Source organism: Aquarana catesbeiana, linkage group LG04, assembly GCF_042186555.1.
Source record: "Aquarana catesbeiana isolate 2022-GZ linkage group LG04, ASM4218655v1, whole genome shotgun sequence".
Classification (NCBI taxonomy): Eukaryota; Metazoa; Chordata; class Amphibia; order Anura; family Ranidae; genus Aquarana; species Aquarana catesbeiana.
Genome location: NC_133327.1, coordinates 620,358,761 through 620,382,320, shown reverse-complemented (window position 1 = coordinate 620,382,320; position 23,560 = coordinate 620,358,761). Strand labels below are relative to the sequence as shown.

The 23,560-nt window shown below is 42.8% G+C and overlaps 1 protein-coding gene across 1 annotated transcript in view; it reads right to left on the bottom strand.

Annotated features, from left to right (window-relative positions):
• The window catches only part of LOC141141294 (S1 RNA-binding domain-containing protein 1-like), a 201,916-nt gene that overhangs the window by 167,460 nt on the left and 10,896 nt on the right, over nt 1–23,560 (bottom strand). Inside the window, exons 2-7 of the mRNA XM_073628969.1 lie at nt 16,975–17,304; nt 13,817–13,983; nt 11,256–11,373; nt 9,531–9,860; nt 6,248–6,414; nt 1,583–1,700 (exon numbers count right to left, since the gene is read on the bottom strand). Coding sequence (XP_073485070.1) covers nt 1,583–1,700; nt 6,248–6,414; nt 9,531–9,860; nt 11,256–11,373; nt 13,817–13,983; nt 16,975–17,304 — 1,230 coding nt within the window. The remainder of the gene's footprint in view (nt 1–1,582; nt 1,701–6,247; nt 6,415–9,530; nt 9,861–11,255; nt 11,374–13,816; nt 13,984–16,974; nt 17,305–23,560) is intronic.

The following is a 23,560-nucleotide window of genomic DNA, read 5'->3' as shown; positions in this document are numbered from 1 at the left end:
CAGATCTCTCCTCTGCAACTAAAAGCTTCTGGTCATCCCAAGATGCTTCTTTTTAAAACACAAAGGGTTTGTTTACAACCGCAAAACCAGAAGTAATGAAATGCTCATCACTTCAATTTCTTATACCAGGGGTCTCCAAACTTTCTAAACAAAGAGCCGGCTTACTGTCCTATAGGCTTTAGAGGGGCCAGACTCTGGCCAGTGGGAGAAGAAGTGTCTTGGAGTCAGTAAGAGTAAATAGGACCCCATCATGGGTATCAGTGGGAGGAATAGTGCCTCATCATTGGTGTCAGAGGGAGGAATAGTGCCCCATCATGAGTATCAGTGGGAGGAATAGTGCCTCATCATTGGTGTCAGAGGGAGGAATAGTGCCCCATCATTGGTATCAGTGGGAGGAATAGCGCCCCATCATTGGTATCAGTGTGAGGAATAGTGCCCCATCATTGGTATCAGTGTGAGGAATAGTGCCCCATCATTGGTGTCAGTGTGAGGAATAGTGCCCCATCATTGGTATCAGTGGGAGGAATAGCGCCCCATCATTGGTGTCAGTGTGAGGAATAGTGCCCCATCATTGGTATCAGTGGGAGGAATAGCGCCCCATCATTGGTGTCAATAGGAGGAATAGTGCCCCATCATTGGTGTCAGTGGAAGGAATAGTGCCCCATCACTGGTGTCAGTGGGAGGAATAGTGCCCCATTATTGGTATCAGTGGGAGGAATAGTGCCCCATCATTGGTGTCAGTGGGAGGAATAGTGCCCCATCATTGGTGTCAGTGGGAGGAATAGTGCCCCATCATGGATGTCAGTGGGAGGAAAAGTGCCCCATCGTTGATGTCAGAAATAATGGCCCATTGTTGGTGTCAGTGGCAGAAATGATGTTCCATTGTTGATGTCAGTGGAGGGAATAGTACCTTGTATCAGAGGGAAGTTCCCCAATGGCCAGATAAAGATAAGCCACATCCAGCCCCCGGAATGCAGTATGGAGACCACTGTCTTAGACCATAGAGATGATGAGAGTCGCTCCAGTCTGCTGGTTGCACTCTTGGCTTCAACAGTGGGACGGGTCGCAGAAGGTGGCAGGGGGTTGGGGGTGGGAAGTGGTCCCCTCCTGCTGCTTGAAAAAGCAATCCAGTGGCTAATTGGCTGCTAGGATTGCTTTTTTTACAAGTAAGACAGCTTACAAAAAAAAACAATACAGGGATGATGCCTGCAGGGGTTTTTTTTCCCTTCCTCTGGATCAACTGTGGGTATGGGATTGTGCATATAGAATTGTAAAAATAAATTTTGTATTGCTGTCTCCTTTTTACTGGTTGAACTGGGAGGACATTTTGTCTTTTTTTTAAACCAGACTAACTAATGAAACTATATAGGTATAACCACTGAAAATCAAGCGACGTTCTGGTAAGTCGCTGGTCCACAAGTAGTGAAGGACCAATCATCCAAAACTGATATCTTCACTTCAGCTCTCAGTTATTCTGGAGATCATTACTAGAACCCTGAGAGAAGACAGCGAGAGGCTCCACTCCATATATACCAAAAACATATTTTATAGAGAAATATAATCTATTATTAGAAATCCTGACCACATGCTCGATCTCATCCAAGGTCCTGCAGTTTAGTATCTCATTGTGTAGGCCGGCATTCAGCTTCCCTTCTTTCCTCAGCTTCTCTATCAGTGAATGAGCCTTTCTAGCTACAGACCTACAGGAAGGTGTCAAAGGTCAAACAATTAGACCAGAAATAATTCATGATGTGACGATCACTCATCTTAATCCTTTAATTAATCCTTAATCTGCATAATAATGTGATGTAATTTTTTTTTATTATTATTATAGGTCACCTGTGTTTTACTTCAAATGTTATTATACAATTATTCATGTGCATATTTTCGACAGAATTTAACCACCTGACCTCCGGAAGATTTACCCCCCTTCATGACCAGGTCATTTTTTTTTTTTTTGCAATACGGCACTGCGTTATTTTAATTGACAATTGCGCAGTAATGCGACCTTGTACCCAGATAAAATTGACGTCCTTTTTTTCCCACAAATAGAGCTTTCTTTTGGCGATATTTGATCGTCTCTGCAGTTTTTATTTTATGCGCTATAAACCAACAATTTTGAAAGGAAAAAAAATATATTGTTTTACTTTCTGCTATAAAACGTATGCAATAAAAAAGAAAATGTGTAAAGAAAAAAAAAATCAAAATTTCTTCAATTTAAGCCAATATTAACCACTTCGCGCCCGCGCTATAGCCGAAAGACGGCTGCAGCGCGGACGCTATCTGCTGGGTGGACGTCCCTGGACGTCCAGCTGTTTACTTCCGCAATGCGCGCTCCCGCGGGCGCGCATCGCGGAAGTTCTGTGCTGGCCGTGTCCCTCGGACACAGCCAGTCACAGATCGCCGTAAACGGCCAATGACAGCGGCCGTTTACAGTGCGATCGGCGGTGCCAATGAGAGAGGATCTCATATGTAAACATATGAGATCATCTCTCATCGCCGGCTCTCCCTCCTCACACAGAGACAGCGTGTGAGGAGGGAGAGCGAACCGCTGCAGCGGTGAGTGGGGGAAAAAAAAAAAAAAACTAAAAAAAAGTCGTCAGTGTCTCCTGTCATCCCTCCCCACTGTCTGTCGCCAGTGCCATCCGTCCCCACAGCCATCCCTCCCCAGTGCCATCCGTCCCAACTGCCATCCCTCCCCAGTGCCATCCGTCCCAACTGCCATCCCTCCCCAGTGCCACCCGTCCCTACTGTCATCCCTCCCCAGTGCCATCTGTCCACAGTGCCATCCGTCCCCACTGCCATCCCTCCCCAGTGCCATCCGTCCCAACTGCCATCCCTCCCCAGTGCCACCCGTCCCTACTGTCATCCCTCCCCAGTGCCATCTGTCCACAGTGCCATCCCTCCCCACTGTCATCCCTCCCCAGTGCCATCTGTCCACAGTGCCATCCCTCCCCAGTGCCATCCCTCCCCATTGCCACGTATCAGTGGCATCTGTCATCAGTGTCACGTGTCATCAGTGCCACGTATTAGTGCCATCTGTCATGAGTGCCATCTGTCATCAGTGTCACGTGTCATCAGTGCCACGTATTAGTGCCATCCATCATCAGTGCCACGTATTAGTGCCATCTGTCATCACTGCCACGTGTCATTAGTGCCACATATTAGTGCCATCTGTCATCAGTGTCAAGTGTCATTAGTGTCAAGTGTCATCAGTGCCACGTATTAGTGCCATCTGTCAGTGCCACGTATTAGTGCCAAATGTTGTCAGTGCCACATATTAGTGCCATCTGTCGGTGCCACGTATTAGTGCCAAATGTCATCAGTGCCACGTATTAGTGCCATCTGTCATCAGTGTCATCAGTGCCACATATTAGTGCCATCTGTCATCAATGCCACGTCAGTGTCATCAGTGCCACGTATCAGTGCCATCTGTCATCAGTGCCACGTATCAGTGCCATCTGTCATCAGTGTCACATGTCATTGTCCTGGTGCTCCAGGGCCTTCAAAAGTGTAATACGTAGTCAACAAGTTAGATGTGTAATTTATGCTCCTAGAACACCTGATGGCGCTCCCGGCATGTTGGGCCTCTGTATGTGGCCAGGCTGTGAAAAAGTCTCACACATGTGGTATCGTAATACTCAGGAGGAGTAGCAGAATGTATTTTGGGGTGTTATTTGTGGTATATACATGTCATGTGAGAGAAATAACCTATTACAATGACAATTTTGTGGGGAAAAAAAAAAATCTTCATTTTGCAAAGAATTGTGGGAAAAAATGACAACATCAAAAACCTCACCATGCATCTTACTAAATACCTTGGATTGTCTACTTTCAAAAAAGGGGTCATTTGGGGGGTATTTGTACTTTCCTGACTTGTTCGGATTGCAAGAAATGAGATCAGTCCACCAGTACATCAGGTGTGATCAATTTCTTATGATTTGCACCATAACCTGTAGACTCTCTAACTTTCACAAAGACCAAATAATATCCACTAATTTGGGTTATTTTTACCAAAGATATGTAGCAGTATAAATTGTGGCCAAAATTTATAAAGAAAAATTAATAATTTGCAAAATTTTATCACAGAAACTAAGAAAAATGCGTTTTTTTTTCAAAATTTTCGGTCTTTTTTTATTTATAGCGCAAAAAATAAAAAACCCAGAGATGATCAAATACCACCAAAAGAAAGCTCTATTTGTAAGAAAAAAAGGACAAAAAAATAATTTGGGTACCGTATTTCATGACTGAGTAATTGTCATTCAAAGTGTGAGAGCACTGAAAGCTGAAAATTGGTCTGGGCAGGAGGGGGGTTTAAGTGCCCAGTAAGCAAGTGGTTAATTTTGCTACATATTTTTGGTAAAAAAAAAAAAATCTCAATAAGCATATATTGATTACCAAGTTATAGTTTCTACAAACTATGGTATTTTTTATTTCTTTTTTTCCCCCATTTTAAATTTTTTTATTTCTTTTACTAGTAATGGCAGCGCCAGAGATCAGCGACTGATAGTGGGACTGTGATATTGTGGCGGACAGTTGGACGCTGACACTTTTTGGGAACCAGTGACACTAATATAGTAATCAGTGCTAAAAATATTCACTGTCACTGTACTAATGGCACTGGCTGGGAGGGGGTTAACACCAGGGGCGATCAAAGGGTTAAGTGTGTCCTTGGGCGGTGCTTACTGGATGAACAGCAGGAACACAAAGATCACTCTGTTCATACCTGACAGAACGGCGATCTGCCTTGTTTACATCAGCAGACCACCGTCCTCTGTGTCTCTGGGAAGCGATCGTGGATGTCCACCAGACCCATTGATTGGCTCTCCCTTTGGCCAATTAGCGTGCGCCCCCCCCCCCCCCCTTGCCTATTGCACGGAATGACGTACAGGAACAGAGTTTCGCGCAATAGAGTCAACCTGCTGCAGTCTATGTACAGTGCCTGGTCAGCAAGTGGTTAAACTGAATGGGTTGTTTTATAAGGTGATCTTAACAAATCACTTTTAGGCCTCATGTACACTGCTGCTGGTAAACGGATGTTTAGGAGCAGTTTTGTGTTTTTTCTTCAGCTGCCCCTGAACTCTCCTCTGTTATCTCATCAGTCCATGTACACAGGGGCGTTTATAGTCATTTCTAGGCAGTTGAGTTTAGAAGCATTTTTTGGAAAGCAAAACAATTTGTTCAGGTGGGATGTTCAGAGGCATTTGAAACGCCAAATGCCTGTAACAGCTTGTAAACGCGGTAACTCTCGTTTAGCCGCGTTTCGTTTACAGGCGTTTTAAATTTTTGACTATTTGGAAAAGAAAAAAAAAACGCTTCTAAAACGCAAACGCGGCATTTAATCGCGGCAAAACTGCATTTTTAAACGTTCAGGAGAGGTTGTAAAACGTCCCGTGTACGTTAAGCCTAACACCAATCGAGACATTGAAATTGTGCGATTCTTCACGATTTCAAAGTCATACTACTTAGGCCCCTTTCAGACTGCTGCGAATTGAAAGTTGCGCAATTTGGCTGCAATTTCGCGGCCAAGATTTTGACATGATTTCAGGGAACGCCTGTGCAATCTTGAGGTCTACAGACCTCAACTCGCATCAAAGTCAGACCAAAGTAGTACAGGGACTACTTTGAAATCGGTGCAACTTGAAGTTGCACAGATATGAATGGTACTCATTGGAAATCATGGGGGTACGACTTGTCATGCAACTTTGCAGTCCCAAGTCACAGGACAAGTCGCACAAATGTGAAAAGGGCCTTAGCGCTACTTGGAAGACATCTGTATGACTTGGTGCACAGTTGCACCTGAGCTTGGAAAAAGTAGTGCAAGAACTACTTTCAAAATCGGTGGAGTCGGAGTTGAACCTATTTGGACTGCTTATTGCGGACAATAGTGTGCGACTTGTCATGCGATTTTAAACTATAACTGGGGGGGTTAAAGGATATCTTGGTGGCACATACTACAGCATACCTTCAGAGGTCTAGCGGAGTCCATGTCTCGACAGGTTAGGATGGTCATGTGTGATGGTTGATCAGTGTATATATTCGATTACAATACAAATTTAAACCGATTTAAAAAATCTTACCTCATGTGATTATGTGTTGTGTAACCTCCCTATTTCTTTCTTTTTTGTTTATAATATATAAATAACTTGTTATCTGTTCTAATACCTCAAACAAAATATGTAAAAATTGAATTTTATATCTTTTGGAAAAACTCTGAATAAAAATATTGGAAAAGAAAAAATCTTACCTCAATTCCTCCAAGGCTTGCTGTATTTCTCGCAGTACATCGGCATCATGATTGCTGATGAGTTCTTTTCTGTAGCGGGCAATAAATGAAATGGTGTTCTCCGCCTGGAACAGCTGAATCAGATGATCGCAAACCCAGGGCTCCACATTGGTGCGCTCCGCCAGAACCTAAAAGGAAGAAGATGTCACCATATAGCTCATTACTGATCTGGAAATGTATTCCCTAGGCTGGCTCAGAAAAATATGGGGGTCTGTCCATTACCAATATCAGCTTCCCCTCGAGTTTTTCTTACAACCACCACCTGACATCTAAAGCAAATTACCTGCTTAGCGACCGCCCCACACACATTTACAGCAGCAGGGCGGTCGGTACGTGATCTGACACTCCTGGGTATGGGGTGCTCGCCACCGGCGATCCCCTCCTGATGTTAATATACCCAGCGGCTGGTACTTGATGTCCGTTGGCGCCTGCCGATTAGACAGAGAGGCAGAATAACAATCTGCCTATGTAAACAAGGCAGATCGTTGTTCTGTCAAAAAATTCCCATAGTTTGTAAACGCTATAACTTTTGCGCAAATCAATATACGTTTTTTGGGATTTTTTTTTTTTACTAAAAACATGTAGCAGAATACATATTGGCCTGAATTGATGAAGAAATTTGATTTTTTACATTTTTTTTATTGAATATTTTTTATAGCAGAAAGTAAAAAAAAAAATTTTTTTTTTTTTTTTTTTTTTTTCAGAATTGTCGGTCTTTTTTTAGTTTATAGATCAAAAAATAAAATCCTGCAGAGGTGATCAAATACCACCAAAAAGAAAGCTCTATTTGTGGGAAAAATTATTAGGGTACAGCATCACACGATCGCGCAATTGTCAGTTAAAGTAACTCTGTGCCACATCGCTAAAAATGGCCTGGTCAGGAAGAGGGGGTAAACCCTCCAGAGCTGAAGTGGTTTAACTGCTTGTCGACCAGCCGCCATCATTATACTGCAGCAGGTCAGCACCATCCCCCGAGCCGTCGTAGCTGTATGTCTGCTCCTTTAAGTTGGACAGCAGACACGCGCCCGCTGCACTGCAGGGGTGCCAAAGCTTGTGGCCAGCGGTCGCGATGACTGCCGGCCACACGCGATCGCAGGCACGAAAGGCAGAACAAGGACGTGTGTGTGGGTGATCTCCTCCATGCCACGCCGCATTGATGCAGTATTTCATGCAAAAGGAGCCCCAGCCAAGTCTTGAGTGCATACTATACTGTACATGGACATACTTTTCACCAAGCCAACATTTCTGTATTAAAAATCCTTTTTATTTTTTGTTGGTCTTCTGTAATATTCTAATTTTTTGAGATACTGAATTTTGGCTTGTCACTAGCTGTAAGCCATAATCATCAAAATTAAACAAAAGAAATGCTTGAAATATATCATTCTGTGTGTAATGCATTTATATACTATAGGAGTTTCACTTTTTGAATATTGAATTACTGAAATAAATTAACTTTTTGATGATATTCTAATTTTATGAGATGCACCATGTCAAATAGTTTAATGAGCATCTAATATTTAACGAAGGTAGTATGGTCACCCAGTAATTGGACATAGCTACATTCATCATTCTATTGATAGAAATAAGAACTTGTGGATTTCCAAAAGAAGATTTTTGAGCGACAAGAAAAAAATGGGGGGGGTTTGCAAAATAAATGTTAGTGTATTTTTTTTTCTGAAAAATATAGATTGATAGACAATTGCACTAATATGGCACAACACAAAAATAATGCATAACTTTATTCTACAGGACCTCTGCTTTCAGAAAATATATAACCACTTGATCTCTAGAAGATTTACCCCCCTTTCTGACCAGGCCATTTTTGCGATACAGCACTGCGTTACCTTAACTGACAATTGTGTTGTCATACAACGCTGTACACAAATACAATTTTGTGTTGTTTTTTTCCCCCCCAGAAATAGAGCTATCTTTTGGTGGTATTTGATCACGACAGCGTTTTTTATATTTTTTACAATCTTTTAAAAGATCAAATAAAAAATAGAAATAAAGAAAGCTAATTTCTTCATCAATTCAGGCCAATATGTATTCTGTTACATATTTTTGGAAAAACAAAAAAACAATAAGCGTATATGGATTGGTTTGAGCAAAAGTTATAGCATCTACAAAATATGGGATATATATATATATATGGGAATTTTTTTTTTTTTATATATACTAGTAATGGCAGCGATCAGCAGCTTATAGCAAGACTGCAATATTGTAGCAGACAATCGGACACTGACTGACACTTTGTGGGAGACCGTGACACTAATGCAGTGATCAGTGCTAAAAATATACACTGTCAATGTACTAACAACACTGGCTGGGAAGGGGTTAAACATCTAGGGCTGGGATATGCAATTATCGGACCTCCAGCTGTTGCAGAACTGCAAATCCCATGAGGCATTGCAAGACTGACAGCCACAAGCATGACACCCAGAGGCAGAGGCATGATGGGACTTGTAGTTTTGCAACAGCTGGAGGTCCGCTAATTGCAGATCCCTGATCTTGGGCAATCAAAGCGTTAACGGTGTGCCTAGCCAGTGTTTTTGTGTAGCGTGTTAGACGCTTTTACTAAGGGAAGTGACAGATTTTATTCCCTGCTTTGCAAGGACACAAAGTTCATCCCTCCCCTCTGTCAGAACGGAGCTCTGCCTTCTTTACATAGCCAGAACCCCATTCTGTGTCTCTGCCAGACGATCGGCGGGTGCTGGCAGACATTCACTGCCCGGCACCCGCAGATCGGCTTCTGCTGTGAGTAATCACAGCATAAGCGGGCTATCGGCGGCGGAAGTGCAGAATCACACACACACATATATATATATATATATATATATATATATATATATATATATATATATATATATATATATATATATATATATATATATATATATATACATACATATACATACATACACACACACACACACATATATATATATATATATATATATACACATACACACATATACATACATACACACACACACATATACATACATACACACACACACATATACATATACATACACACACACACATACATATACACTCTCACACACACGATTCTGCACAGGAGGGCTGCCCTGCCCTGTAGCAGTATATCTTGTAGGGGGCGGTCCTTAAGTGGATAATCTTTGGGAATTTTAAGCACTTTGCCACTCTTGCCATAAATGCAGATTTTTAACGTGTGTGGGGAAAATGAAAGAATAGCTCCAGAGGGGAAATAGTAAATTCTTACCTCTACAGTGTTCCAGTTCATTTCAGTTTCCTCATGGCCTGAGCTGGTGCCCTTCAATTTCACCGGCTTCCCTGCAGAGTCTGACGTCTGGAGTTTTTTGGCCGGTGGACCAAATGAAAAGTCATCTGGAGGTTCTTCCTCCTCTTCGGATCTTCTCTCGGCCTTCAAATTGATATTCATATTGCTGCTGGTAGTGGGGAATTCATCAATGCCGAGACTCTTCCTCTCCGCCTTCATCTTAGTTGGCTTTGCTTTAGGCGTTTCTGTGTCCGCTTTTCCTTTCTTTGGCTCTTCCTCCTTGATGGGCTGCTCTAGAGATATTGACTTTCTCTGCATAGAAAAGGAGTAAAAAATAAAGTATGTCCAATGCTTATCTTAGGAATAGTGCCCCATCATTGGTATCAGTGGGAGGAATAGCGCCCCATCATTGGTATCAGTGGGAGGAATAGTGCCCCATCATTGGTGTCAGTGGGAGGAATAGTGCCCCATCATTGGTGTCAGTGGGAGGAATAGTGCCTCGTCATTGGTGTCAGAGGGAGGAATAGTGCCCCGTCATGAGTATCAGTGGGAGGAATAGTGCACCATCATTGGTGTCAGTGTGAGGAATAGTGCCCCATCATTGGTATCAGTGGGAGGAATAGTGCCCCATCATTGGTGTCAGTGGGAGGAATAGTGCCCCATCATTGGTGTCAGTGGGAGGAATAGTGCCCCATCATTGGTGTCAATAGGAGGAATAGTGCCCCATCACTGGTGTCAGTGGAAGGAATAGTGCCCCATCACTGGTGTCAGTGGGAGGAATAGTGCCCCATTATTGGTATCAGTGGGAGGAATAGTGCCCCATCATTGGTGTCAGTGGGAGGAATAGTGCCCCATCATTGGTGTCAGTGGGAGGAATAGTGGCCCATCATTGGTGTCAATGGGAGGAATATTGCCTCATCATTGGTGTCAGTGGGAGGAAAAGTGCCCCATCGCTGATGTCAGAAATAATGGCCCATTGTTGGTGTCAGTGGCAGAAATGATGTTCCATTGTTGATGTCAGTGGAGGGAATAGTACCTTGTATCAGAGGGAAGTTCCCCAATGGCCAGATAAAGATAAGCCACATCCAGCCCCCGGAATGCAGTATGGAGACCACTGTCTTAGACCATAGAGATGATGAGAGTCGCTCCAGTCTGCTGGTTGCACTCTTGGCTTTAACAGTGGGACGGGTCGCAGAAGGTGGCAGGGGGTTGGGGGTGGGAAGTGGTCCCCTCCTGCTGCTTGAAAAAGCAATCCAGTGGCTAATTGGCTGCTAGGATTGCTTTTTTTACAAGTAAGACAGCTTACAAAAAAAACAATACAGGGATGATGCCTGCAGGGGTTTTTTTTCCCTTCCTCTGGATCAACTGTGGGTATGGGATTGTGCATATAGAATTGTAAAAATACATTTTGTATTGCTGTCTCCTTTTTACTGGTTGAACTGGGAGGACATTTTGTCTTTTTTTTAAACCAGACTAACTAATGAAACTATATAGGTATAACCACTGAAAGTCAAGCGACGTTCTGGTAAGTCGCTGGTCCACAAGTGGTGAAGGACCAATCATCCAAAACTGATATCTTCACTTTAGCTCTCAGTTATTCTGGAGATCATTACTAGAACCCTGAGAGAAGACAGCGAGAGGCTCCACTCCATATATACCAAAAACATATTTTATAGAGAAATATAATCTATTATTAGAAATCCTGACCACATGCTCGATCTCATCCAAGGTCCTGCAGTTTAGTATCTCATTGTGTAGGCCGGCATTCAGCTTCCCTTCTTTCCTCAGCTCCTCTACCAGTGAATGAGCCTTTCTAGCTACAGACCTACAGGAAGGTGTCAAAGGTCAAACAATTAGACCAGAAATAATTCATGATGTGACGATCACTCATCTTAATCCTTTAATTAATCCTTAATCTGCATAATAATGTGATGTAATTTTTTTTTATTATTATTATTATTATAGGTCACCTGTGTTTTACTTCAAATGTTATTATACAATTATTCATGTGCATATTTTTGACAGAATTTAACCACCTGACCTCCGGAAGATTTACCCCCCTTCATGACCAGGTCATTTTTTTTATTTTGCAATACGGCACTGCGTTATTTTAATTGACAATTGCGCAGTAATGCGACCTTGTACCCAGATAAAATTGACGTCCTTTTTTTCCCACAAATAGAGCTTTCTTTTGGCGATATTTGATCGTCTCTGCAGTTTTTATTTTATGCGCTATAAACCAACAATTTTGAAAGTAAAAAAATATATTGTTTTACTTTCTGCTATAAAACGTATGCAATAAAAAAGAAAAGGTGTAAAGAAAAAAAAAAAATCAAAATTTCTTCAATTTAGGCCAATATTAATTTTGCTACATATTTTTGGTAAAAAAAAAAAAAAATCTCAATAAGCATATATTGATTACCAAGTTATAGTTTCTACAAACTATGGTATTTTTTATTTCTTTTTTTCCCCCATTTTAAATTTTTTTATTTCTTTTACTAGTAATGGCAGCGCCAGAGATCAGCGACTGATAGTGGGACTGTGATATTGTGGCGGACAGTTGGACGCTGACACTTTTTGGGAACCAGTGACACTAATACAGTAATCAGTGCTAAAAATATTCACTGTCACTGTACTAATGGCACTGGCTGGGAGGGGGTTAACACCAGGGGCGATCAAAGGGTTAAGTGTGTCCTTGGGCGGTGCTTACTGGATGAACAGCAGGAACACAAAGATTACTCTGTTCATACCTGACAGAACGGCGATCTGCCTTGTTTACATCAGCAGACCACCGTCCTCTGTGTCTCTGGGAAGCGATCGTGGATGTCCACCAGACCCATTGATTGGCTCTCCCTTTGGCCAATTAGCGTGCGCCCCCCCCCCCCTTGCCTATTGCACGGAATGACGTACAGGAACAGAGTTTCGCGCAATAGAGTCAACCTGCTGCAGTCTATGTACAGTGCCTGGTCAGCAAGTGGTTAAACTGAATGGGTTGTTTTATAAGGTGATCTTAACAAATCACTTTTAGGCCTCATGTACACTGCTGCTGGTAAACGGATGTTTAGGAGCAGTTTTGTGTTTTTTCTTCAGCTGCCCCTGAACTCTCCTCTGTTATCTCATCAGTCCATGTACACAGGGGCGTTTATAGTCATTTCTAGGCAGTTGAGTTTAGAAGCATTTTTTGGAAAGCAAAACAATTTGTTCAGGTGGGATGTTCAGAGGCATTTGAAACGCCAAATGCCTGTAACAGCTTGTAAACGCGGTAACTCTCGTTTAGCCGCGTTTCGTTTACAGGCGTTTTAAATTTTTGACTATTTGGAAAAGAAAAAAAAAACGCCTCTAAAACGCAAACGCGGCATTTAATCGCGGCAAAACTGCGTTTTTAAACGTTCAGGAGAGGTTGTAAAACGTCCCGTGTATGTTAAGCCTAACACCAATCGAGACATTGAAATTGTGCGATTCTTCACGATTTCAAAGTCATACTACTTAGGCCCCTTTCAGACTGCTGCGAATTGAAAGTTGCGCAATTTGGCTGCAATTTCGCGGCCAAGATTTTGACATGATTTCAGGGAACGCCTGTGCAATCTTGAGGTCTACAGACCTCAACTCGCATCAAAGTCAGACCAAAGTAGTACAGGGACTACTTTGAAATCGGTGCAACTTGAAGTTGCACAGATATGAATGGTACTCATTGGAAATCATGGGGGTACGACTTGTCATGCAACTTTGCAGTCCCAAGTCACAGGACAAGTCGCACAAATGTGAAAAGGGCCTTAGCGCTACTTGGAAGACATCTGTATGACTTGGTGCACAGTTGCACCTGAGCTTGGAAAAAGTAGTGCAAGAACTACTTTCAAAATCGGTGGAGTCGGAGTTGAACCTATTTGGACTGCTTATTGCGGACAATAGTGTGCGACTTGTCATGCGATTTTAAACTATAACTGGGGGGGTTAAAGGATATCTTGGTGGCACATACTACAGCATACCTTCAGAGGTCTAGCGGAGTCCATGTCTCGACAGGTTAGGATGGTCATGTGTGATGGTTGATCAGTGTATATATTCGATTACAATACAAATTTAAACCGATTTAAAAAATCTTACCTCATGTGATTATGTGTTGTGTAACCTCCCTATTTCTTTCTTTTTTGTTTATAATATATAAATAACTTGTTATCTGTTCTAATACCTCAAACAAAATATGTAAAAATTGAATTTTATATCTTTTGGAAAAACTCTGAATAAAAATATTGGAAAAGAAAAAATCTTACCTCAATTCCTCCAAGGCTTGCTGTATTTCTCGCAGTACATCGGCATCATAATTTCTGAGGAGTTCTTTTCTGTAGTAGGCAATCAATGGAATGGTGTCCTCATCCTGGAACAGCAGAACCAGATTAGCGCAAACCCAGGGATCCACATTGGTGCGCTCCGCCACAACCTAAAAGGAAGAAGATGTCACCATATAGCTCATTACTGATCTGGAAATGTATTCCCTAGGCTGGCTCAGAAAAATATGGGGGTCTGTCCATTACCAATATCAGCTTCCCCTCGAGTTTTTCTTACAACCACCACCTGACATCTAAAGCAAATTACCTGCTTAGCGACCGCCCCACACACATTTACAGCGGCAGGGCGGTCGGTACGTGATCTGACACTCCTGGGTATGGGGTGCTCGCCACCGGCGATCCCCTCCTGATGTTAATATACCCAGTGGCTGGTACTTGATGTCCGTTGGCGCCTGCCGATTAGACAGAGAGGCAGAATAACAATCTGCCTATGTAAACAAGGCAGATTGTTGTTCTGTCAAAAAATTCCCATAGTTTGTAAACGCTATAACTTTTGCGCAAATCAATATACGTTTTTTGGGATTTTTTTTTTTTACCAAAAACATGTAGCAGAATACATATTGGCCTGAAGTGATGAAGAAATTTGATTTTTTACATTTTTTTTATTGAATATTTTTTATAGCAGAAAGTAAAAAAAAAAATTTTTTTTTTTTTTTTTTTTTTTCAGAATTGTCGGTCTTTTTTTAGTTTATAGATCAAAAAATAAAATCCTGCAGAGGTGATCAAATACCACCAAAAAGAAAGCTCTATTTGTGGGAAAAATTATTAGGGTACAGCATCACACGATCGCGCAATTGTCAGTTAAAGTAACTGTGCCACATCGCTAAAAATGGCCTGGTCAGGAAGAGGGGGTAAACCCTCCAGAGCTGAAGTGGTTTAACTGCTTGTCGACCAGCCGCCATCATTATACTGCAGCAGGTCAGCACCATCCCCCGAGCCGTCGTAGCTGTACGTCTGCACCTTTAAGTTGGACAGCAGACACGTGCCCGCTGCACTGCAGGGGTGCCAAAGCTTGTGGCCAGCGGTCGCGATGACTGCCGGCCACACGCGATCGCAGGCACGAGAGGCAGAACAGGGACGTGTGTGTGGGTGATCTCCTCCATGCCACGCCGCATTGATGCAGTATTTCATGCAAAAGGAGCCCCAGCCAAGTCTTGAGTGCATACTATACTGTACATGGACATACTTTTCACCAAGCCAACATTTCTGTATTAAAAATCCTTTTTATTTTTTGTTGGTCTTCTGTAATATTCTAATTTTTTGAGATACTGAATTTTGGCTTGTCACTAGCCGTAAGCCATAATCATCAAAATTAAACAAAAGAAATGCTTGAAATATATCACTCTGTGTGTAATGCATTTATATACTATAGGAGTTTCACTTTTTGAATATTGAATTACTGAAATAAATTAACTTTTTGATGATATTCTAATTTTATGAGATGCACCATGTCAAATAGTTTAATGAGCATCTAATATTTAACGAAGGTAATATGGTCACCCAGTAATTGGACATAGCTACATTCATCATTCTATTGATAGAAATAAGAACTTGTGGATTTCCAAAAGAAGATTTTTGAGCGACAAGAAAAAAATGGGGGGGGTTTGCAAAATAAATGTTAGTGTATTTTTTTTTCTGAAAAATATAGATTGATAGACAATTGCACTAATATGGCACAACACAAAAATAATGCATAACTTTATTCTACAGGACCTCTGCTTTCAGAAAATATATAACCACTTGATCTCTAGAAGATTTACCCCCCTTTCTGACCAGGCCATTTTTGCGATACAGCACTGCGTTACCTTAACTGACAATTGTGTTGTCATACAATGCTGTACACAAATACAATTTTGTGTTGTTTTTTCCCCCCCAGAAATAGAGCTTTCTTTTGGTGGTATTTGATCACGACAGCGTTTTTTATATTTTTTACACTATAAAACATTAGAAAAGACAAACAATCTTTTAAAAGATCAAATAAAAAATAGAAATAAAGAAAGCTAATTTCTTCATCAATTCAGGCCAATATGTATTCTGTTACATATTTTTGGTAAACAAAAAAACAATAAGCGTATATGGATTGGTTTGAGCAAAAGTTATAGCATCTACAAAATATGGGATATATATATGGGAATTTTTTTTTTTTATATATACTAGTAATGGCAGCGATCAGCAGCTTATAGCAAGACTGCAATATTGTAGCAGACAATCGGACACTGACTGACACTTTGTGGGAGACCGTGACACTAATGCAGTGATCAGTGCTAAAAATATACACTGTCAATGTACTAACAACACTGGCTGGGAAGGGGTTAAACATCTAGGGCAGGGATATGCAATTATCGGACCTCCAGCTGTTGCAGAACTACAAATCCTATGAGGCATTGCAAGACTCTGACAGCCACAAGCATGACACCCAGAGGCAGAGGCATGATGGGACTTGTAGTTTTGCAACAGCTGGAGGTCCGCTAATTGCAGATCCCTGATCTTGGGCAATCAAAGCGTTAACGGTGTGCCTAGCCAGTGTTTTTGTGTAGCGTGTTAGACGCTTTTACTAAGGGAAGTGACAGATTTTATTCCCTGCTTTGCAAGGACACAAAGTTCATCCCTCCCCTCTGTCAGAACGGAGCTCTGCCTTCTTTACATAGCCAGAACCCCATTCTGTGTCTCTGCCAGACGATCGGCGGGTGCTGGCAGACATTCACTGCCCGGCACCCGCAGATCGGCTTCTGCTGTGAGTAATCACAGCATAAGCGGGCTATCGGCGGCGGAAGTGCAGAATCACACATATATATATATAAATATATACACACATATACATATACATACACACACATTATATATACACACACATATACATATACAAACATACACACACACACATACATATACACTCTCACACACACGATTCTGCACAGGAGGGCTGCCCTGCCCTGTAGCAGTATATCTTGTAGGGGGCGGTCCTTAAGTGGATAATCTTTGGGAATTTTAAGCACTTTGCCACTCTTGCCATAAATGCAGATTTTTAACGTGTGTGGGGAAAATGAAAGAATAGCTCCAGAGGGGAAATAGTAAATTCTTACCTCTACAATGTTCCAGTTCATTTTAGTTTCCTCATGGCCTGAGCTGGTGCCCTTCAATTTCACCGGCTTCCCTGCAGAGTCTGACGTCTTGAGTTTTTTGTCCGGTGGACCAAATGAAAAGTCATCTGGAGGTTCTTCCTCCTCTTCGGATCTTCTCTCGGCCTTCAAATTGGTATTCATATTGCTGCTGGTAGTGGGGAATTCATCAATGCCGAGACTCTTCCTCTCCACCTTCATCTTAGTTGGCTTTGCTTTAGGCATTTCTGTGCCCGCTTTTCTTTTCTTTGGCTTTTCCTCCTTGATGGGCTGCTCTAGAGATATTGACTTTCTCTGCATAGAAAAGGAGTAAAAAATAAAGTATGTCCAATGCTTATCTTAAAATTTAATAAGTGCATGTAGTCCAAGAGATAACAAAATGCTGTAAAGCAGCGGTTCTCAACCACCAGGCCATGGCCCACTATCGGGGCGCAGCCTCCCTTCTTCCAAGATAGCAAATGAGCTCTTTGCTGGAGGGCCCATCCCAAATGGTAACATGCATATACTAGGGAGAGGCCTAAATATTGGAACAGATACTGGAGAATGAGCTGTGTGTAATGGAGTGCAAATCAAACTGGCATAATAGATACTGGAGAATGAGCTGTATGTATTGGGGTGTAGATATAATTGGTGACATAAATACTGGGACCTGAGCTCTATGTATTAGGATTACATCTAACTGATGCCATGAATGCTGGGGAGTGAGTTGTGTCTATTGTAGATCTAACTTATGACGTGAGCACTGAGGAGTGAGCTGTGTATTGGGGGGTATTACTCTCACTAAAGGGTACTGGAAGTTAAAGTAGATTGGGTTGCAGATTTCACTTGTGGCTTTTCCAATTCCATCTTAAAAAAAAGGCAAGAATTCCATTTGTACTAAACAGCCATAGAGTCCAATCAGAGATTCACATTCTGTAGAAATCCATTGTCTTGCAATATGCAAAGAATTCTTACCTCTTCTTTAATGGTTATCCCTTGAAATGTTGACACATCGCTGTCTTTACTCTCAGGAGAGGGGAGAGGGGAGAGGGAGAGAGGGAGAGAGGGAGAGAGGGAGAGAGGGAGAGAGGGAGAGAGGGAGAGAGGGAGAGAGGGAGAGAGGACCAGGAAAATTGAAACTACACACAAGACAAAGATAAACAAGAAGAAATAATCCAAAAAAAAGACTGCAGTTGTTTCTTGGACTTAGCACTTAGTCCTCATGCACACGGACGTTTTTACAGCTGCTTTTTTGAGCTTTTTTTGCAGCTTAAAAAGGCCTGTCTATGTTAGTCTATGGCTTCATGCCCACCTAGGCGTTTTTGAGCTGCAAGTGGCATAGGCGTTTTTAAGCTGTAAAAAAAACCCAGGACCAGTGGGTTCTGAGAGACGTTTTTCAGCTGAAAAACGCTCAAAAACGTCATTCACCAACGTTTTTTAGCGTTTTTGATCCATTGAAAAAAAAGAAAAAATTTGAAAAAAAAAAAAAAACACTCAAAAACGCTAACGCGGAAAAACGCTCAAAAACGCTAAAAAACGCTATTGCAAAAACGCTGAAAAAAGCTGAAAAAAGTTAAAAAACGTCACTGCAAAGATACTGGCGTTTTCATAACGTTTTTTTTAACAGCCTGTGTGCATGAGGGCTAAAGCTCGGTCTGGCCCTACTTCCCAAGAACCGTAGATTGGAAGTTCTCCTGGCTGATGGCACCCTGCCTAGTTCCGGTCCTGTGACACAAGAGACCACTCCTCTTTTGGTTACTACTCCTGATGGTCATCAGGAATTCATACGTTTCGACATTCTAAGCTCACCTATGTTCCCCGTCATCTTGGGTACCCCATGGCTCCAAGCCCACAACCCCCAGATCAACTGGATCAGGAAAGAAATTTCATTCACTTCACCTTATTGCCTACAGCACTGTCTTGCGCCTGAAACCAGTAATGTAGCCAGTTGCCTGTCAGTTCAACCTGTACCTGTCAACAACCAGAGTATTCCACCGGCCTACCAGGAGTTTGCAGATGTCTTTGACAAGAAAAAGGCTGATGTCCTGCCACCACACCGGTCATACGATTGTCCAATTGAATTACTCCCAGGAGCCGAAATCCCAATCTGTCGCATATTCCCCCTCTCGGAGGTGGAACTAGGAACATTGCGACAATACATTGATGAAAACCTGGAAAAAGGCTTCATCCGTTCCTCCTCTTCTCCTGCTGGAGCCGGAATCTTTTTTGTCGAAAAAAGGGACAAATCCCTAAGACCATGTGTGGATTACAGGGAGCTCAATAAAATCACTATAAAAAACCGTTACCCTCTTCCTCTAGTTCCGGAACTTTTCCAGAGACTCCGTACTGCCCGAATATTTACTAAGCTTGACCTTCGAGGAGCCTACAATCTCGTTCGCATCCGAGAGGGTGACGAATGGAAGACAGCATTTAGAACTCGCTTTGGACATTTCGAGTACTTAGTGATGCCATTTGGATTGTGCAACGCCCCGGCCACATTCCAACATTTTGTAAACGATATCTTTCGAGAATTTCTGGATTACTTCGTCATCATCTACCTGGATGATATCCTGATATTTTCAACCACCCTGGAGCTCCATCGTACACATGTAAGGACAGTTCTGCACACTCTACGTAAGCACAAACTCTATGTAAAAGCAGAGAAGTGTGATTCGAAAAAGAGTCAATACAATTCCTGGGGCTAATTATCTCAACTGGTGGTGTTGCCATGGACCCGCAAAAGGTACAGGCAATCTTGGACTGGCCAACTCCATCGGATAAAAAGGGAGTACAAAGATTTGTGGGGTTTGCAAACTTTTATAGGAGGTTTATAAAGAACTTTTCCTCCATCATCTCACCAATCACCCAAGTTACCCGTTTACATACTCGGTTCCTGAGGTCTTCAGAAGCCCAATCAGCTTTTGATAAGCTCAAATCCCTCTTTACCTCCGCACCTATCCTGCAACATCCTGATCCGGCCCTCCCTTACATCTTAGAGGTTGACGCCTCTGAAGTTGCCACAGGAGCAGTCTTATCCCAACGTCAGGGTTCTAAGTCGTTACTCCATCCTGTGGCCTTCTCCTCGCGGAAGATGAGTCCGTCTGAAAGGAATTATGATGTGGGAGATCGAGAGCTCTTGGCTATTAAAACTGCCCTGGAGGAATGGTGGTACCTCCTTGAAGGTGCTCAGCATCCCATCATAATATTCACGGATCACAGAAACCTGGAGTATCTTCGCACGGCTAAACGATTGAGACCCCGAAAAGCTCGATGGGCCTTGTTTTTTGCCAGATTCAATTTTCATATATCCTTCCGCCCGGGGTCTAAGAACGGGAAGGCCGATGCCTTGTCCCGGATGTTTCCTGACACTCCCGAAGAAATTACTCCTAGCACTATATTGTCTCCACAGAATTTTCTCATGATTCAGACCGACCTGAGTTCCTCACTGAAACAAGCTTCCTCCCAATGCTCTGAACCAGAAGCACTGTCTTTAAGAAACCAGGAAGGTTTTCTTTGGTATCAGAACAAAATTTTTGTTCCGCAGCAAGCCAGAGCCCAGGTCCTAAAGACTTTACATGACCACCAACTTGCTGGTCACTTCGGGGTACGAAAGACTTTGGAGCTTGTTCAACGATCTTTTTGGTGGCCCACTCTAAAGCCTGACTGCAGGGAATATGTCAGTTCCTGCACCATTTGTCAACGTAACAAGGGGTCTAACGTCAGATCTTGGGGTCTACTATGCCCATTGCCTGTGCCAGAGCAACCATGGAAAGAAATATCTATGGATTTCATAGTAGAGTTACCACCCTCGGAGAAATTTACAACCATCTTGGTAGTCGTTGACCGCCTGTCCAAGATGGCGCATTACTTGCCCATGATGGGTACACCATCTGCTGCTGACACGGCGAAGATCTTCATAAAGGAGATAGTCAGACTTCACGGCCTACCGAGCAACATTGTGTCCGACAGAGGGGTGCAATTCACCTCTAAGTTCTGGAAGGAGCTCTGCAAAACGCTTTCCATTAGAGTGTGCCTATCTTCAGCTTACCATCCTCAGAGCAACGGCCAAACCGAAAGAACTAATCAAACTTTAGAACAGTACTTACGTTGCTTCTGCTCCTTCTCCCAGGACGACTGGTCCTTGCTACTCCCGTGTGCGGAGTTTGCATACAACAACTCAATCCATGCTTCCACCAATCAGTCACCTTTCTGGGCCAACTACGGTTTCCATCCCTCATTCTTGCCTAATGTTATACCAGAGACCTCAGTCCCCGCAGTCCAGGACAGGATAAACGCCATTCAGGCTAATTACCTAACTCTCCAGGCAACTATGCAGAAGGCCCAAGAGAATTATAAGAAACATTATGACAAGGGAAGGAGAGATCCCGTCTTTAAGGTTGGAGATAGAGTGTGGCTTTCCTCAACAAATCTTAAGCTTCCTTGCCCCTCCCGGAAGTTAGGACCAAGGTTTATCGGTCCATTCACAATTAAGAAGGAAATTAACCCAGTGGCATTTGAATTGTCTTTACCAAGTTCCTATAAAATCCACCCAGTATTCCATGTTTCTTTATTAAAATCTGTTGTCTCCAGTTCTTTTCCAGGGAGAGAAGAAGCTCCGCCCCCTCCAATCTTGGTGGACAATGAAACAGAATTAGAAGTAGAAGCCATTCTGGACTGCCGTCGGAGAGGTAGGACTGTTCAATTTCTTGTTAAATGGAAAGGTTACTCTGTAGAAGATAATTCTTGGGAACCAGCAGATAACATTCATGCCCCTAGACTGTTGCAGAGGTTTCAAGCCCGATACCTGGGGGGGGGGGGGGGGGCACTGTCAGGGTGATAACCGTAGGACGGGTAATTCTGCCAGTATTCCTCATGGTGGCGCCCTTCTGCCTATTTAAGCCTGCTGCTGGTTCATGCTGGTTGCTGGATTATCATCAGCTTCCTGTTTTCCTTGTTCCTGTGTTCCTTGTTCCTGTTGTGATATCTGCTTCCTGTTACTACTCGGCTTGCCTGACTGCTCCAGTATTCCGCCTGCATTGACCCCGGCTTGTACCTGACTATTCTTCGGCTCCGCATTTGTACCTTGATCGTCCTCCTGTGTTTGACCCCCAGCTCGGCTACCTTCTCTGTTCCTGATTATCCAGCTGTACCTCACCTTGGACTGATTCCTGTGCTGAATGACCATTGGCCTGGCTCTGACTCCGCTCCTGGTTGCTCCACGGCTCCAAACCTGGAATCCCTCCTTGCACGGTTGACCTTCAACCTTACCAGCGCACCCCAGCAGCTCCCTGCTATCTGCTACTCAGCAACAGGGTTACGCTGCACTTAGCCGCAAGGGGCGCCCCCTCTGCAATTCGGCCTCACATCCAGGACTCTGACAACATCAGACTAGTGGAACTCATCAACTCCCAAAAATTAACATTACAAAGCCCAGCAATAGCCAAGTCAACTCCAATAATCACAAACAAACTATTATCAAACCACAAGAACAGGCAACAAACTCCTGAAATTGTTTTAACAATAGACTCAAATGGGAAATACCACTAAACGGCTCTTCCCAGGAACAAGAGTCTCCACAATTCACTGTACAACAATTGAACAGGCAGTAGGAGTCAAAAACGATCCATATTTCGCGAACCCCAAACATATCATCATAAACACAGGCACAAACAACATCCAGGAACAGCAAACTACTACAACAGAGACTGCACAACAAAAATTCCCACAGTCCAAATTAGTTCTGTCCTTCCTTCTTCCAAAAGGTAAAACTACTCTATAATGCCCCAACACCTCTATGACAACAAAAATCTGAACAAACAAGAGGTCAGCCACCTAGCAAGAGAATTCAAAGGCATTTTTTTTGAAAGAACTCACAACCCTGAACCTGGCACAAACCATTCTCAGACAGACACAATAACAACGGCAAGACCCCACACCCCACCACTAATCCAATACAACAATACACTCAGCCAAAAAACAGGGCCACGAAGATGGCGAGAATGGAGGAAACCACCAGCCCCAAGATGGATTTTAAGACCACCAGAGAGCAGAGAAATGGAGGAGATAAAGAACCTCCTCAGCACATTACACAATATAATAAGGTGACAGCTCAAAAAGCAAAAAAGACAATGACAACCTCTCATAATCCGGTTTGTCCCAGATAATTTACTCATTACTAAGGTATACAAACACAAAATGACATCATTAGTAATCAGTAGCTGGAACATCCAGAGTCTGAAAGCTTCAGCCATCGGATCCAAAGTAAATGATCCAGATGGACCCGGGCACAGGATGAACCACTTGTACCTACTGGCTATAGGGAATTCTCTGTCCCAGCACAGAAGGATAAAAACATCAAACAGGGTCGGTACTCAGGAAGAATACTAGTCTGGTATAAGGAGGAGCTACATGAGAACATCAATGCAATCATAAAAGGAGAGAGTCACATCTGGATAAGAATAAGGAGCTCCATCCACGCCTCTCAGTCTGACATCTACCTATGTGCAGCATACATTGCTCCACCAGATTCCACAGATTTCAGACCAGACACCTATGAGGTCCTACAAAGTGA